Source organism: Geotrypetes seraphini, chromosome 1 (assembly GCF_902459505.1).
Source record: "Geotrypetes seraphini chromosome 1, aGeoSer1.1, whole genome shotgun sequence".
Taxonomy (NCBI): domain Eukaryota; kingdom Metazoa; phylum Chordata; class Amphibia; order Gymnophiona; family Dermophiidae; genus Geotrypetes; species Geotrypetes seraphini.
The window spans coordinates 64,628,800-64,648,151 of record NC_047084.1 but is presented as its reverse complement, the minus strand read 5'-3'; the positions used below and the strand labels follow the sequence as shown (position 1 = coordinate 64,648,151).

The following is a 19,352-nucleotide window of genomic DNA, read 5'->3' as shown; positions in this document are numbered from 1 at the left end:
AATTTAAGACCAATAAATGATTAATCTGGCAAGTGGAGCATTAATACAAATACTAACAAGTCAGAGTGTACAGACAAGGGTTAGAAAAAAGCTCACGACCTTTCCTGCTCTCTGCCGACTTCTCCTTTCAGCCCCGCCACCCCACTCTCTGCCCCGAATCTCCACCCTACTCTCACCCCGCAGCCCTGAAATCCAAACTTCTCCCTGTTCTCTGCCGCCTTCCCTGCAGTGCGAGCCTGTGGGTTTAAAGCAAGGCTGCACTACGGCATGTTCCAGAACATGTCACACTGCAGCCCTGCTTTAAACCCGCAGGCTCGCACTGCAGGGAAGACGGCAAAGAGCAGGAGAGACACGGACATCCATTTCAAATCCTCCCTGCTCTGCTCGCAGGCACCCGCCTCCCCTCTCCCACCCTATCGCACGTTCAGGCAGCTCTGGTAAGAATGTGCAGTCCATTTACAGGCAAAGTAGATGGTCTGCGCATGACTGGGGATCGCTACCTAGCGATCCGTGTTGTCGTATGAGGCTTGCCTCCGATCACCACCATTTGCATGAAGGTGGTTGGTGAATCAGTCAGCCTGCCTCCAATCGCCCACAGATTGGACATGGATCTCCAGGTTAGTGAATCTAGGCCTGTGTGCATATAAAAGTAAGAAACATTTGCTGAATCAGAAAATGGGAGGGGTGAGCATTCCTGGGACAAATTTTTGTTACCCAATACAATGCCTGTAAAGTGAACATTGAATTAGAGGTGTCAGCAGAACTAACCATAAGGACTATTGTTAAAGAAGCTGATATAAGTATGTCACATGAGGGGGCGAGCATGTGAGGGGAGGAGTGAGTGCCCAAATATGGGCAATGGTAAATAGAGTCAGGAGTCTGGGGAATAATGGTAATGGGAGAAGTAATTAGGGGTGGAGAGACTGGAAGAGGCAGAGAAAGTATCTGATAGGTTGTGAACTGTCTTTGCTCTGTCCAATGAGCAGACAGGCATGAGGGACTAATAAAGAAATGAACTAGCTATATATTGTGTGATCATGTAAACTTCTGTGTGCCTACCTTGCTAATTTTTGTGCAGATTGGACACCCTTTTTGGCTAAAAAGTAAATAAATTTAACAGCCTTACTTTACCTAAAGTCTCCGAGAATTTTTCTCATCCTGTGGGCAATACTTTTCTCACACTTTGATAAAGAGGGAGAGTGGCACAGTGGTTAAAACTACAGCCTCAGCACCCTAAGGTTGTGGGTTCAAACCCATGCTGCTCCTTGTGACCCTGGACAAGTGACCTAATCCTTCCACTGCGCCGCAGATCATGTGGAACAAGGCCACTCGCCAGACAGCCATCCACTGCAAACAAGGCATGATGAATCTGAAGTATCCTGCCTTAGAAATTCCATCCGAGTGGTTTTCTTGTAAAAACAAAGCTTGTTGACGCAAAAACGAAGCTTGTAGACACAAAAAATAATCTTAAATTTCAATTAAGAAAAATCCTGAAACAACCTGCCTGAATCAGTATGTCAGGCTCCATCTTTGGTGGTATTCAAATCCAGGCTCAAAATCCACTTTTTCGAAATTGCTTTTAGGTCCTAAAGCTTCCAACTATTTCTCATTCCCTCTTTGGCTCCTACACTCTCTTACCTCTTCATCCCTCTGTACCGTCTTTCCCCGAAAATAAGCCCTAGTTAAGATCAATCTCCAAAGCCACCCTGACACTCTCCAAATCAATCTCTGACACTAGTGCTGCCCGATTTGCCAATCATCTCTCCCTTTCTTTCCTCCACCCCAATTCTTCTTCTTTCCTTTCTCCCCCTCCCCCCCAAGTGCAGAATCTTTCCTCGCCTCTCACCCATCCCCTTGTGCAGCAGCTCTGAGGCCTTCAAAAACAGCAGCATTGCAGCCAGGGCCAGGCCTTCCTTCTGCAGCGTCTTTCTATCCCTCCCTCCTATCCTTCTGTGCAGCAGAACCCCACCAACCCTCCCACCTTAATACTGACATGCCTCCACTCCGAAGCCTCCAAAACAGCAGCAGGCTCTGAATGGGCTGTGCTGGGGCATTACCTCTGCCATGTCACTGATATGTCATCAGTGATGCGGAAGAGGGAAGGTCCCTGGAGGGAAGGCCGTGAAGCAGCCTACTCAGAGCGCTGTTGCTGTCGCTGTTTTGGAGGCTTTGGAGTGGAGGTATGCCAGGCTCGCAGTGGGAGTGTCGATGGGGTTCTGCTGCACAGAGGGATGGGAGGGAGGGATAGAAAGATGCGGCAAAGGTAAGGCCCAGTCCTGGGGGGAAGGCTGCAAAGTAACCCGTTCAAAGCACTGCCACTGTTTTTGGAAGCCTCAGAGCTGCTGTTCAAGGGGATGGGTGAGAGGCAAGGGAAGATGCTGTATAGGGGGGGAGAAGGAAAGAGGAAGAATTGGGGTTGAGGAGAGGAAGGGAGAGATGATTGTTGTACATGAAAAAAAATAAGACATTCCCCGAAAATAAGCCCTAGTGAGTTTTTTTGAACACAAATTAATATAAGATCTTGTCTTATTCTCAGGGAAACACAATATTTCCCTTCATGAGCAGCATATATTGATCCACCCTGTGTCTTGTGTATCTGTCATAATTATATTGTAAGTTCTTTTGAGCAGGAACCATCTTTTTCATGTTTAATGTACAGTGCTGTGAGCATCTAGTAGTGTTACATAAATAATTGGCTACCAGGAATGTTTCTGTCCACTTATGAAGATGAATTCAAGAAAACTTGGAATAGGATCTCTAAGGGACAAAAAGGGATAGTGGATGGTATGGATGGTCAAACTGTATAGGCCACATGCTCTTTATCTGCCTTCAATTTTCTCTGTTTCTATTTTTTGCACCAGTGGGAAATAAAAATGGTGATGCAGGTAACCATCCAATCAAATCTTGATTTATAATATACTGTAACTCAGGGGTTCCAAAAGGACTTATCTCCTATTCACAGCTAGAAATAACACTGTTGCTAAAAGTTACCATGGGATGCAGGAGATGGGACAGGATCTGACCATGCTCATGGCTTTACACTAAGAACATAAAAATAGCCTTACTGGGTCAGACCAATGGTCCATCAAGCCCAGTAGCCCGTTCTCACGGTGGCCAATCCAGGTCGCTAGTACCGGAAAAAACCCAAGGTGTCCATGCTACCAATACAGGGCAAGATGTGGCTTCCCACTTATCTTTCTCAATAACAGACTATGGAAAAGTTCCTCCAGGAACTTTTCCAAACCTTTCTTAAAACCAGCTATGCTATCCGCTCTTACCATATCATACCATTTCCATGTAACTTCATCGAGTGTAATTTTTGACGGAGTGCAATTTTTGACAGAAAAAAAAATCGATCCACTTATATCCGTTCTACTCCACTCAGGATTTTGTAGACTTCAATCATATCTCCCCTCAGCTGTCTCTTTTCCAAGCTGAAGAGTCCTAATCGTTTTAGTCTTTCCTCATACAAGAGGAGTTTCATTCCCTTTACCATCTAGGTTACTCTTCTTTGAACCTTTTCTAGTTCCATTATATCTTTCCTGAGATAAGGCAACCAGAATTGAACACAATACTTGAGGTGAGGTTGCGCCATGGAGTGATACAAAGACATTATAACATTCTTAGTCTTAACCATCCCTTTTTTAATAATTCCTAGCAATCTGTTTGCTTTATTGGCTGATGTCGCACATTGGGTGGAAGGTTTCATCGTATTGCCTACAATGACACCCAGATCTTTTTCTGGGCACTAACCCCCAAGATTGACCCTACCATTCGGTAACTGTGATTCAGGTTCTTCTTCCCAATGTGCATCACTTTGTATTTCTCCAAATTAAATTTCATCTGCCATTTGGAAGCCCTGTCTTTCAATTTCATAAGATCTTCCTGCAGTTCTTTTTTTACAATTCGCATACATTATAACAACTTTGAACAGTTTAGTATCATCTGCAAATTTAATCACCTCACTTGTCGTTCCAATTTCCAGATCATTTATAAATAAGTTAAATAGCACTGGTCCCAGTACAGACCACTGTGGCACTCCACTGTTTACTCTCCTCCACTGAGAAAAATGATCATTTAACCCTACCCTCTGTTTTCTATCCGATAACTGGACTTTGCCACCTATCCCATGACTTTTTAATTTTCTCAGGAGCCTCTCGTGAGGAACTTTAGCAAAAGCTTTCCGAAAATCTAGATACATTATATCAACCAGATCACCTTTATCCACATGTTTATTCACACCTTCAAAGAGGTCAAGCAAATTTGTGAGGCAAGATCTTCCTCAGCTGAACACATGCTGACTCTGTCTCATTAAATCATGTTTGTCTACGTGTTCCACAAATATTTTTTTATAATCATTTCTATCATTTTGCCCGGCACCGAAGAGAGGCTTACTGGTCTGTAATTTCCCGGATTTCCCCTGGAACCCTTTTTAAATATCAGTGTAACATTTGCCACCCTCCAACCTTCAGGTACTACAGACGATTTTAGCGGCATGTTTGAGTTCTTTTAGTACCCTGGGATGTATATCATCCGGTCCTGGCAATTTATCACTCTTTAACTTGTCGATTTGGCTCAGTACATCTTCCAGATTCATCTTCCAGATTTACCTTGATCGAGCTCGATGAAGAAGAAGAGTCTTGGCTTCAGCAGCTACAAACCCATCAGAAAGTCTCCAACAGTCTTGAAACCGACTTGCATCTGGCAACACAATTATAGAAAAATGCATACTGTATAAAAAAATTTCAATATTCAGAATCTTTTTTTATGCTGTGAGCATATAATAAAAAGATGTTAAAATGACACTAATCTGCTGCTGTGAATTAACAGTAAATGGCCAACTAAAATGTTTAATTCACAATTTTAATATTTTAAAATAAAACAAAAATATTTTTCATTCATTCATTAGGCATACAAACACTTCCTCTTCATTTCAATTTACCTAGTAGCATAGTAAATGACAGCAGATAAAGACCTGAACAGTCCATCCAGTCTACCCAATAGTTACACACATTATAAATTCATGATAAGCTTTTTTCCAGTAGATAGACAAGACATTCTAGACCAGTGGGTTGTGTCCCCATGGCCATGTGCCATCTGCAGAAGGAATTCAGTTCGGTTTTTAGCTCCAGATACAGTTAGTACCCAAGCACCAAGGGCCACCAAATCAACATGAAGTAGAGACACCCAGACCAAGCAAGGTCATATAAAGCACAGTTACTTACTGTAACAGTTGTTATCCAGGGACAGCAGGCAGATATTCTCAACAGTGGGTGACGTCACCAACGGAGCCCCGCAGCAGACAGCCTCGAAAGCAGACTTGCTTGAAGATCTTTGTAAGAGCTTCCGAGTGCTGCACTGCGCATACGCGAGTGCCTTCCCGCCCGAGTTAGGGCACACATCTCCTGTGAAGAACCTCAGTTCAGATACCTAGCTAAGAAGCCAACCAGGGGAGGAGGGTGGGTTGTGAGAATATCTGCCTGCTGACCCTGGATAACAACTGTTACAGTAAATAACTGTGCTTTATCCCAGAACAAGCAGGCAGCATATTCTCAACAGTGGGTGATCTCCAAGCTAAGCATAATGGGATGGAGGGAGAGTTGGCAAGTTAAGAAAAGAGATTTTGCAAAATAGATTGGCCAAAATGGCCATCCCTTCTGGAGAAAGTATCCAGACAGTAATGGAGGTGAATGCATGAACCGAGGACCAAGTGGCAGCCTTGCAGATTTCCTCAATAGGAGTTAATCTTAGGAAAGCTACAGACGCCGCCACTGCTTGAACTCTGTGGCCCGTGACTCGACCTTGCAGAGGGAGACCAGCCTGAGCATAGCAGAAAGAGATGCAAGCAGCCATCTAGTTGGATATGGTTCGCTTTGAGACAGGATGCCCCAACTTATTTGGATCGAAGGAGATGAAAAGTTGTGGGGCTGTTCTGTGAGGTTGAGTGCTTTGCAAGTAGAAAGACAAGGCACGTTTACAGTCCAAAGTATGGAGCTCCACTTCGCCAGGGTGAGAATGGGGCTTTGGAAAAAAAAACTTGAAGAACAATAGATTGATTGATGTGAAATTCTGAAACAACTTTAGGTAAGAATTTAAGATGAGTGCGGAGGACCACTTTGTCATGGTGGAAAACTGTGAAAGGTGGATCCGCAACCAAAGCTTGTAATTCTCTGACTCTTCGAGCAGACATGAGGGCAATCAGGAAAACTACTTTCCAAGTAAGGTACTTGAGATAAGCCTTATCAATTGGTTCGAATGGAGGCTTCATCAATTGAGCCAGGACAACATTGAGATCCCAGACCACTACAGGTGGTTTGAGCAGTGGATGAACATTAAAAAGTCCTTTCATAAAGCGGGAAACCACAGGGTGTGCAGAAAGGGGTTTCCCATCAAGAGGCTGATGAAAAGCAGCAATCGCACTAAGATGGACTCGGATAGATGTAGACTGGAGGCCACACTGTGATAAGTGAAGTAAATAATCCCAAACAGACGCCAAGGAGGTAGACATTGGCTCCATATGGTGAGTGGAACACCAAGCAGAAAATCTAGTCCATTTCTGGTTGTAACAATGCCTAGTGGACGGCTTTCTGGAAGCTACCAAAATATCCTGTACAGACTGAGAAAATTGTAGAGTCTGTTAGGTGTAAAGGTACCAAGCTGTTAAGTGTAGAGACTGCAGGATGGGATGTAGCAAGGAACCTTGACTCTGAGTAAACAGAGAAGGAAAAACTGGTAGAAGTAGAAGGGAGTACCATGGTTACATTACATTACATTACATAACTGGCTTATATTCCGCCTGTACCTTTCAGTTCTAAGCGGATTACATCAGAACGATAACTGGACATTTCCAGGAAGAGAAATACAAATTACAATTAAGGCGTAAGGTCTAAAGCAATTTAGGTCTAAAGCAATTTTGATGAGTAGATTCTAAGAGGGGAAGAGAGGGGAAAAGGAAGGGATTAGGACGTTTGGGTGAATTTCTTGAATAGTAGGGTCTTGATTTCTTTGCGGAAAGCCTTGAGGTCAGTTGATGCTGTCAGTAGGTTGGTGATGGAGGGGTCCAATTTAGCTGCATGTGTTGCAAGTAAGTTGTCATACACCTTTTTGCGTTTAGTTCCTTTAAAAGGGGGGAAGGAGAAAGGGGATTGGGTTCTCCTCTGTCTGGTTGAGAGGTTCCTATTTAGACGGTTGTTTAGGTGGGTGGGTGCCGTTCCGTTTAAGGTTTTGAATAAAATACAGTATAGTTTGAATTGGATGCGGGCTTGTATTGGAAGCCAGTGTGAGTCTAGGAAGGCGTTGGTGATGTGGTCAAATTTTCCAAGGGAATAGATCATTCTGAGGGCAGTGTTCTGCACGGTCTGTAGTTGTTTTATTAGGTAGGTAAGACAAGAAAGGTAGAGGATATTGCAGTAATCCAATAGACTTAGGACTACGTATTGAACTATGAGTCTGAATTGTTCTTTTTCAAAGAATTTTCTGATTTTGCGAAGGTTGCGCATGGTGAAGAAAGCTTTTTGTGTGATTTTGTTGATTTGCACCTGAAGAGTGCAACCTCGGTCTACTTTTACTCCAAGGAGTTTGAGAGTGGGTTGTAGGGGATATTTGGTGGTTTTTATTTCTAGCTCAGTTGTAGAAGGGGTTTTGTCCTTTTCAAGCAGTAGAAATTTAGTTTTATCTGGGTTGAGCTTCAGTTTATGTTCTGTCATCCATTTTTCCACTGCTTCTAGAGTTTTTTCCAGGGTGTCTGATTTGGTGGGGTCTTGTGTGTCAAAGGGGAGGAGTATGGTGATATAGTCTGCATAGCTGAATGAAGTTACTTTGAGTTTGTCTAACAGGGTACCGAGGGAGGAAATGTAAAGATTGAAGAGCATGGGTGACAGTGGGGAACCTTGGGGTACTCCGCAGGGGTTGGTCCAAGGCTCTGATATAAGATCCTTTGTTTTTATTCTGTATGTTCTTGTTTTAAGGAATCCTTGAAACCAGTTGTATACTTCGCCTGAGATCCATATTGCTTCTAATATCTGAAGAAGTATGGTGTGGTTGCCTGGGCCACTGAGGAGCTATCAGAATCATGGTGGCATGATCTGTCTTGAGTTTGACAAGAGTCTTGAGAATCAGAGGGAATGGAGGGAAGGCATAGAAAAACTGACCCGTCCAATCCAGTAGGAAAGTATCTGCCTCGAGACACTGGGGAGAGTATATTCGGGAGCAGAATTGAGGCAGCTTGTTGTTGAGGGGAGAGGCAAAGAGGTCTATTTGAGGAGTCCCCCATCGAGCAAACACTTGACGTAGAGGTGAAGAATTGAGTGTCCATTCGTGTGGTTGCAAAAGACGACTCAACTTGTCCGCCAGACAGTTGTGCTGACCTTGAATGTAGACAGCTCTGAGAAAGATGTTGTGATGGATTGCCTAATCCCACAGCTTCAAAGCTTCTTGACAAAGGGAGTGAGATCCCATCCCTCCCTGTTTGTTGACATAGTACATAGCGACTTGGTTGTCCGTCCGGACAAGGACTATCTTGTCGTGAAGAGGGTGTTGAAAAGCTTTGAGGGCATTGAAAATCGCTCTGAGTTCCAACAGATTGATGTGACAAAGATGGTCTGCAGGAGACCAATGACCTTGGGTACCCCATGCGTAGGTTGAAGAATCTGTTATGAGAACCTTCTGATGAGAGAGATTGTGGAACAGCAAACCTCTGGAAAAATTGGAAGAGAGCATCCACCAGTGGAGAGACTGCTTCAACAAAGGAAACATAGAAAATGACGGCAGAAAAGGGCCATAGCCCATCAAGTCTGCCCACTCTAATGAACCACCCCCTCGACTTTAACCCCCTAGAGATCCCACATGCGTATCCCATTTACTTTTAAAATCTGGCACACTACTGGCCACAATCACCTGCAGTGGAAGTTCGTTCCAATGATCAACCACCCTTTCGGTGAAGAAATACTTCCCGGTGTCGCCATGAAATTTCCCTCCTCTGATTTTTAGCGGATACCCTCTTGTGGCCGAGGGTCCTTTAAGAAAGAAGATATCATCTTCCACCTCGATAAAGCCTGTGATATATTTAAATGTCTCAATCATGTCTCCTCTCTATCTACGTTCCTCGAGTGAGTACAGCTGCAATTTATTCAGCTTTTCCTCATACGGGAGATCCCTAAGCCCCGAGACCATCCTGGTGGCCATTCTTTCAACCAATTCAACTCTCAGCACATCTTTTTGGTAATGTGGCCTCCAGAATTGTACACAATATTCCAGGTCGGTAGCTTGTTGCCATTGAAATGCCAGAGTTCACTGAGGTATGCGAAGGTGAAGACTGGCAAAAGGTGTCACGTGAACTGTAGAAGCCATGTGACCAAGCAGAACCATCATTTGTTTTGCTGAAATTGATGTGAGATAAGACACTTGATGGCACTCTTGATGGCAAAGGCGAATGAGGGTATCCCGACGTGGTGGAGGTAGAAACGCTCTGAGCTAGACAGTGTCTAAAGTGGCCCCAATGGACTGGAGAGACTGAGATGGGGTCAACTGGGATTTTGGAAAGTTGACTTTGAACCCCAGACTTTGGAGGAACATAATAGTCTGTTGGGTCGCTGCAATAACCCCTTGTTGAGAGGGGGCTTTGATGAGCCAGTCGTCCAGGTAGGGAAAAACTTGAAAATCCTGGGTATGGAGGGCTGCAGCCACCACCACCAGACACTTCATGAAGACTCTGGGGGATGAGGCGAATCAGAATGGAAGAACTCTGTATTGTAGAGGGGCGTGGCTTAGCGCGCACACAAGATGGAAGTGTGATCGCAACACTCCTCTTACCTGGGCAACGGTTCATTATTTTAAAGATAGATATTTTACTCTTTTCGGCTTTAAAGTGTTGTAGTGCGGTGTAAGATCAGGGCGTGTATGCAGCAATCTAAAAATGAAACCGGAGGGGTTGCTAAGCGTCAAAAGCAGGATCAAGTTACTCCGTCTAAGGTTCCTCTTCCGAGAGACGCAACGGAAGAACTAAGTAAAGCCGAAGTTATGGGTGAATTGATATATATTAAACAACTGTTACAAGAAAATGCTAATAATATGGCTGACATGAAAGAAGAAATTGTAAACATTCATCGCCAAATGGAAATATCAAACACAAGAACTACTGATTTAGAAAAAAAAATGGAAGTTTTAGAACGTGCTGAGAGGAGATGTAAAACTGACAGTTTGAGGATCACAGAGTTATAAAATCAGCTTGAGGATTATGAGAATCGCGGTAGGAGAAAGAATGTTAAACTTTTTGGTTTAGCCGAAAATTTAGAAGAGGGTAAAGCGATTCAATTCTTAGAGAATCTGTTGCCTTATTTGTTACAGCTGAATTTCAAACACCCCATTGAAATAGAGCGTGCACACCGGATTCCGGTTAAAAGGTCTGATAATCAAGGGAGACCGAGACCTTTAATTTTTAAGTTATTAAGATATCAACAGGCGATAGATATTTTGAATGCAGCGAAAAGTGACAAGAATTTAAATTATAAAGGGTCAAAAATATGGTTTTTGCCAGATTTCGCCAAAAACACAACAAATATAAGGAAACAATTCCTTGAAATGAGATCTAAACTAAAAGAAAAAGGATACAAGTATGGTCTTTATTATCCTGCTAAAATGAGAATTTCTAGCGGAGACAAGTCTTTATTTTTTGATGACCCTGAGAAATTAAAAGATTTTCTCTCAAAATCGGAGCCCATGTCCTTTTAAAAAACTAAGGGCTGTATTAACTCATGATATGGGATATAAAATGATTTATGTCTAAAAGAAAGAATTGTTAATAATTAAACAGATATAATATTGGAAAGCAAAGGAAAAGAAAATAATTAGTCGTGAAGGAACAAAAGCATTTTTAATTGTCACCAGATTGGATTCATATTTGTTTTGGATCTTTAAAGGAAAAAGGATTTTTATTATCTGAGTATGTGGATATGGACATGAGACAACGGATTTAAATTTTGAGCTGTACAGTAGCATCAATTGAAGAATTGTTTTGAAGAATGTTTTAGATAACTATTAGCGAAAATATTTTATGATGCTAAAAATCTTCTTCTGTCAATAAAATACTTGAAAGCAGTCATGGACAATAAAAATGACATCATATTTATACATAAAATACTAGGTTGGAGATCTGCAGCTAAATAAATATCTCTGGATTTTTCTTGTCGCTTACCAGTGTGACTAGTCATAAGAGCAGATATGGAATAGGTGGAAGTTTTTGTGGGGGGTTTTTTTTTATAAAAAATCTTTAATCATTTTCAACTTGAACAACAAGTGCACAAAAATACATTATACAAATAATTCCAATATAGCACTATAACATCTAACACATAAAATCTAGAATTGTAATAACCTCCAGCCAACCACCCACCCTTCATCACATTTTCAACCGAATAGACACATACACATGTTATAGAAAATATTATAACATATCTTATAAAATTATTCCCCAACTCCACCCTCCCCCATTGAGTGTGCTAGAATACAGCTAAGAAAGAAAAGAAAAGGAAAAGAAAAGAATTGATGCCTATTCATCACAATATTTTGCCAATGGCCCCCATATCTTTACAAAGTTATTATATGTCCCTTTTTGTACTGCTATTGCTCTTTCCATCTTAAAAATATGGCATAATGAATTCCACCAGAATGTGTGATTGAGATTCTTGTAATTTTTCCAATTATTGGTAATATGTTAAATGGCAACCCCTGTTATGACTAATAAAAGTTTGTTGTTCTGATGAAATTTGACTCTTCTTTCTCATAGCCATACCGAATAAAACAGTATCATAGGAAAGCACAACATGATTTTCCAATAAAGAGTTTACTTGAGACCAGATTGAATTCCAAAATATCTTAATATAAGGACAGTAATAAAGTAGATGATCTAATGTCCCTGGTTCCAGATTACAGTGCCAGCATTTATTGGACTTAGAACTATCTAATTTTTGTAAACGCTCTATGTAACAAAAAGAACCAAGTTTTCCTCATAGATGCTGACACTGTAGATCTCATCCTCCAAGAACAAATTTGTGGCCATTGAGATGCAGAAATCTGATGCTTAATCTCAATTCTCCAAATGTCTCTAAGACCACATTTTGGTTATTTATTCAAGTATCCAGATAATAATTTATACCACAATGCGGCTTGATGTCCTAGGAAGTCTGCTTGGAAGCATAGGAACTCCATACTATATTGATTGTTAAGAGTCTTCCATTCAGGGAACCCCGACCTGAATAGCCTGCTTCAACTGCAACCATTTAAAACTTTGTGTTTTATTAAGACCAAATCTATGTTGCAGTTGTGAAAATTCAAGCAGTTTACCATCTGAAATAAAATCATTCAGAGTTTGAATGCCTGCTATTATCCAGTACTTCCAGAAGACTTGGTATCCGCCGATTTTAATCTTGGAGTTTATCCATAAGGATTGATTAGTTGATTTATTAATTGGAATAGGTGTTAAATTACTAATATATCTCAACGTTTTCCAAGTATCCATTAAAATTTTGTTCTCCCTATATCTCCTAGGCATGTTAATACTTGGAACATGAACTAAATTCAAAGGAAACAAGAGGTGGAAGTTTATTGCAAAAGAAAATCTGATTGTTCACTGGCAGAGCAGAGCAGGACCCTTGGTTGTAACAAAAGATTTGCCAAGAAAAACGATGCAGAGCAGGCAGGACGAGAGGAGGGCAAACCTAAGAAAATAATTAAATCCCCTTTCGGATGATACTGGGAAAGGAGCTTTTCCAGAGACAGACTAGTTTATCCTGGTAAAGTGAAAGTAGACAGTAGTGGAGTAGTAGGAAGATGTGAACAGGATAAGACTGATCACAGTACTGCATAGGCGCAAGAACAGTGAATGCTTTTCTGCTGGTAGTATCCGGAGTAGCAATGATGCCTATGCTTGGCCTTACTCTCAGTTAAAGAGGACTAAAAGAAGAAATATAGTATGAACTGTGTCCTGTTGCTGTTACCTGGTTAAGCCTTTCTGTGTAAGAAAGGAGGAAAATGTCTTTAAGGAAAAGGAAGTGAAGCTGCATTGGGTGGAAGTGCTCCTGCTTCAGCAGCATGGCTGAGCAGATTCAGAAGAAATTGCAGGGGGGTGGAGAAGTACAGAAAGATCTCAGTAAGTGTATGACAGCCCGACAGAAACTTGAAGCTCAGCTTACAGAGAACAACATTGTGAAAGAGGGAATGGACTTTCTGGATGCTTCCAACAAAGTCTTCAAGTAGATCGGGCCTGTGCTGATGTCTCAGGACTTGGAAGAAGCTAAAGGAACCGTGAGAAAACGTCTGGATTACAATGCTGGGAAATAAAGCAGGATCATCCAGATTTCATAGTACTGTGAATGTATAGCACAGGATTCTGTTTAAAAACAATACTATGTCTGAGTTAAATACGAATGCACAGGGTATGATCAAGAGGTTGGGACACTTCAGATCGTTAAGAAGGAATCCTAGCTTCCATTTTGTTGTGATAGATAGAGATTTGATAAATATAATATAGAATTGAAGAGTTTTAGTTATTATACCTTATAATATTTTATTATTGGTTATGAATTACAATAGTATATAGCATATTTATTATCATCGGGGATTGTTTATTTTATATAATGATTAATATATTTTATCTAATTGTACATTTTTAGATGAAATGTTTGGAATGTATGGTGTATGGATGTTGGTTGTACTAAATTTAAGGTGTGGATGTTTTATTTTAAGGGTGAAAGTAGTTTTATTGGAGGTAATTTAATGTTGTAGGTATATTTAATATCTTTACGTAAATATTTATATTTATATATATTTATATTATTTTAAAGTCATGTGAATATATCATTTCTATTATATATAATCAAGAATATTGTAATAAAGTATATTTAATTTATTAGGAATATTGGAAATAAATTTTAATGTATGCATATGGATAATTTTAATGTATGCATATGGATAAGAATGGGGAATATAAAATATTATTTTGAAATGAAATAAGTATGTATTGATATGATATTAATTATTAATTTTTTTACAGGTATATCAATTAATTATGAATTTTATTAGGAATGTAAAATTGAGTTTATGAAATGAAACATTGGTTTAGGTTATTTATTTTATTGATAAAGATGAGTGCATTTTGATCTATTCTTTAATGAACAGATAGATGTAAGTAAAATATAGTTTGCCTAGGGTGGGGGGGCTTTGAGGTTACTATTCCAATGTGTGTTCTTAGGCAGTCATTATACTGGGAGGGAAGAGGGTGGAATTTCTGTGTTGTTTGGGTATGGTTGTGATAAGGATTATTAAATCTTTTGGTTTACAGAGAGGGAGGGGGAATAAGGGATTACTGAGTGTGCTAAAATGGGAATTTTTCAGATTTTAGAATTGGAAATAGGGAGGATGATGTCTTTGTTCATGATTCAAAATTTCTTTTATTTGCTTGATTTTGTTTACTCATTATATGTTTATTCATCATGATGTCTTTTAAGGTTTTTTTCTATTAATATCAATGGCCTTAATCATATGATCAAAAGGAAAAAAGTATTGTCATTTTTAAAAAAACAGAATGCGGATGTTTATTATATACAGGAGACTCACCTAAATTTGATTGAATCACAGAAATTGGAAGGTGGGTGGGTGAAGAAATGTTTTTTTGCTCCGGCTATAGGTAAAAAAGCAGGGGTAGCAATTCTCATCAATAAAAAATATAAGGTCAATTTTAAGTTAGTAAACTCAGATCCACATGGTAGATGGTTACACATAGATATGAGCTTGGGAAATCATACCCTAACGTTGTTTAATATATATGCCCCTAATTCGAATCAACAAGACTTCTTTAAAACTTTACAGAGGTTGTTACTCCCACTGACTACTTCTAATTTAGTAGTGGCTGGAGATTTCAATGCTGTAATGGATCCTTTAATGGATAAAAAACCAAGTAAAAATATAAAATCTTTAGGGTTAGATAATTTGGTTCAGTCATGTGATTTAAAGATATCTGGCGTATTCTTCATTTTAATGATCAGGAATTTTCATTTTGTTCACAGGTTCATAAGTCTTTTTCAAGAATTGATTATATTTTTGTTCCAACTCATAAAGTTCAACATGTGATTAAAGCTTCTATTGATCCAATTATTATATCAGATCATGCAGGAATATGGATTGAATTACAATTAGATCAACCAGAGAATAGTAGACCTCTATGGAGATTTGATAATGTATTGCTTATGGATGACAAATTCTTGATGGATTTTAAAATACAAATTAGTGAATTTTTTTCAATTCAATTTCTCAGAGGATATATCCATGGAAAATTTATGGGATGCCTTTAAGGCTACTATGAGAGGTTTTATTATCTCATATTCGGCTTATATTAGAAAACAACTTAAAATTCAATTTTTAGACTTAGAAAAAGAAATTATTAGAATCTAAATTGATAAATGGGAACAAGATACATTGCAAGCTCTTTTAAAAGCAAAAGGTAAATATAATGAATTAGCTTCAAAAATGATAAGGAAAGATTTGTTTTCCAAACAAACAGTGTATTGTGGAAATTCTATTAAGGCAGGAAGATTATTGGCAAATTACCTCAAAGCAAAGAAAAGAAGAAATAATATTAATGCAATAAAGAATGATAAAGGAATTATAAATAATCAAATTGGACAAATATTAACACAGTTTCTAAATTTTTATAAAGGCCTGTATTCTTCTGAGCCTTATATAGAGAGGGAAAAGGATGGATTAAATTTTTTTGATTTAATTATTGGACCAAAGGTTCCTTAGCATATAAAACGAAGTTTAGATGAGCCTATATCTCTAAAAGAGTTAGAAACAGTGTTGAAATCTCTTAGAGTTGGATCCGCTCCAGGTGGAGATGGTTTTACGGTAGAATTTTATAAATCATTCCAAAATGTCCTTTCACCTCATTTATTAAATTTATATCAGTCACAACTTATTAATGGTTATATTAAGGCAGTGGTCTCAAACTCACGGCCCGGGGGCCACATGCGGCCCGCCAGTTACTATTTTGAGGCCCTCGGTTTGTTTATCATAATCACAAAAGTAAAATAAAACAGTTTCTTGATCATACGTCTCTTTAGCTATAAATTACAATATTATTATTAAGACTTAGCCAAAAGGAAAGATTTATAAACTATAAAGAGTTTTACCTCATGCAAAATTGTCATTTCTTTAATAAGACATTAACTATTTTTTTCTGCGGCCCTCCAAGTACAGACAAATCCAAAATGTGGCCTTGCAAAGGGTTTGAGTTTGAGACCACTGTATTAAGGGTACTATGGCTGAATCATTAGTAATTGTTTTGCCTAAGCCAAATAGAGATCCCACTTTGGTTTCGAACTACAGGCCTATTTCTCAAATAAATGTGGATGATAAACTTTTGGCTAAGATTTTGGCTTTACGATTATCAAAGGCTCTCCCTTATATTATTGATATGCACCAAACTGGTTTTGTAGCTAAAAGACATTCCTCTAGTAACTCTAGATTAGCGTTCATATGTTAAATTTATCCAAAAATTTGGCTGATCCGGCTTTTGCTGTTTCTTTAGATGCAGAGAAAGCTTTTGATAGGGTAGAATGGAGTTTTATGTATCAAGCTCTAGATTGGTTTGGTATAGGTTCTGGATTTATACAAATGATTAAAACATTGTATAGCTTCCCTGTTGCAAGATTAAACATTTTTTTTTTAATAAATCTTTATTCATTTTTTATTCTTACATCAATTGAATTATAAATAATAAAACAATTTTCACAAATCACTTGTACTTACAATCAAATATTCTTATAAGATAAAATAAATACCCCCTCTTTATCAATATTCCCAATATGTTGGCAAGATTAAACATTAATAATATGTTATCTGAGCGTTTTCAGTTGCGGAGGGGAGTTAGACAAGGTTGTCCTTTATCTCTGTTGCTATTTGATATTGTATTAGTACCCTTATTGTTAGCTATTCAACAAGCAAAGGGGATATTAGGTATTCCTTATTCTGATATGGAATATAAGATTTCAGCATATGCAGATGATATTCTGCTTTATTTGAGAAATCCAGAGACTACCATTCCTTGTTTGTTGGAATTGATTGATACATTTGGTAAATTTTCAGGTTATAAAATTAATTGGAGTAAATCAGAAATTTTACCTTTAAATGTCTATTGTTTGAAAGGATTATTTTATTCTTTTCCATTCAAATGGAAAGAGGACGGATTTAAATATTTAGATATTCAAATTAAAAATACTATTGATGACACAGTGAAAGAAAATGAAAAATTTTTATTGAAAAGAGTTACAGAGTTATGTGAGCAATGGAATCCTTTACATCTTTCTTGGTGGGTGAGAGTTCAAACTATTAAAATGATGATTTTGCCTATGGTTTGTTATCAAATGAGTATGATATCAATTTTTTTTCAAGGGTCCTTTTATAAAAAGCTTAATGGTATTCTTACGAAATTTCTTTGGCTTGGTAAAAATGCCTAGAATTGTTTTAGTATCCTTGCAAAAGCCAATTGAGGAGGGCGGGGTAAATTTTCCAAATTTTTATAGGTACCATCAAGCCTATATTTTACGTTAGGGTATGTACTGGATCCTCCCAGAACTCATAGATAATGCACCAGATTGGTTGTATTTAGAATGGCGCCTCTTGTTTCCTTTGAATTTAGTTCATGTACCAAGTATTAATATGCCTAGGAGATATAAGGAGAACAAAATTTTAACAGATACATGGAAATCATTGAGATATATTAGCAATTTAACACCTATTCCAATTAATAAATCAACTAATCAATCCTTATGGATAAACTCCAAGATTAAAATAGGCGGATGTCAAGTCATTTGGAAGAACTGGATTATTGCAGGCATTCGAACTCTGAATGATGTTATTTCAGATGGTAAACTGCTTGAATTTTCACAATTGCAACATAGATTTGGTCTTAATAAGTCACAAAGATTTTTAAGTGGTTGCAATTGAAGCAGGCTATTCAGGTGGGGTTCCCTGAATAGAAAAGTCTTAATCAATATAGTCTGGAGTTCCTATGCTTCCAAGCAGACTTCCTAGGACATCAAGCCGCATTGTGTTATAAATTATTATCTGGATACTTGAATAAAAAACCAAAATGTGGTCTTAGAGACATTTGGAGAATTGAGATTAAGCATCAGATTTCTGCATCTCAATGGCCACGAATTTGGCCTTGGAGGATAAGATGTACAGTGTCGGCATCTATGAGGCAAACTTGGTTCTTTTTGTTGCATAGAGCGTTTTGGACCCCTGTTCGTTTACAAAAATTAGATAGCTCTAAGTCCAATAAATGCTGGCACTGTAATCTGTAACCAGGGACACTAGATCATCTACTTTATTATTGTCCCTATATCAAGTTATTTTGGAATTCAATCTGGACTCAAGTAAATTCTTTATTGGAAAACCATGTTGCGCTTTCCTATGATACTGTTTTATTTGGAATGGCTATGAGGAAAAAAGAGTCAAATATCGTCACATAACAACAAACTTTTATTAATTATGACATGGGTTGCCATTCTACATATTACCAATAATTGGAAAAATTACAAAAATCTTAATTACACATTCTGGTGGAATTTGTTATGCCATATTTTTAAGATGGAAAGAGCAATAGCGTTACAAAAAGGGAATTATAATAACTTTGCAAAGATTTGGGGGCCACTGGAAAAGTATTGTGATGAATAGGCATCAACTCTTTTCTTTTCCTTTTCTTTTTTAGATTTATCTAGCACACTCAAGGGGGAGGGGGATTTGGGGTGGAAGTTAAAAAGCTATGTTTATAATATATTGCATAATATAGTATAATGTTTTCTGGTTGAGAATTTGATGAACAGTGGGTGGGTGGGGATTTTTATACTATTAGATTTTACGTGTTAGATATTACAGTGCTATATTTGAATTATTTATGATACATTTTTGTGCACTTGTTATTTGAGTTAAAAATGAATAAAGATATTAAAAAAAAAAAAGAACTCTGTATTGTAGATGAAGATTCCCCACCCGAAATCTTAAATACTTGCGAGAGGCTGGATGAATCGGGATATGAGTGTAAGCCTCTTTGAGATCTAGAGAGCATAGCCAATCTCCCTGATTCATCAGGAAATACAGAGTTGGTAAAGAAACCATCCGAAACTTCTCTTTGACTAGAAATTTGCTGAGGGCTCTGAGGTCCAGAATGGATCGCAAATCCCCCATCTTCTTTGGAATGAGGAAATAACGGAAATAAAAGCCCATGTCCTGTTGATTTAAGGGAACTTCCTCGACAGCTCGAAGGCGAAGAAGAGCCTGAGCTTCCTGAAGAAGGGGAA

General features: G+C 38.6%; 1 protein-coding gene across 5 annotated transcripts in view; it reads right to left on the bottom strand.

Moving 5' to 3' along the window:
* The window catches only part of RICTOR (RPTOR independent companion of MTOR complex 2), a 607,299-nt gene that overhangs the window by 373,336 nt on the left and 214,611 nt on the right, over window positions 1-19,352 (bottom strand). For all 5 annotated transcript variants that reach the window (XM_033932568.1, XM_033932543.1, XM_033932533.1 and 2 more), the window contains one exon: window positions 4,611-4,701. In XM_033932568.1, coding sequence (XP_033788459.1) covers window positions 4,611-4,701 — 91 coding nt within the window. The remainder of the gene's footprint in view (window positions 1-4,610; window positions 4,702-19,352) is intronic.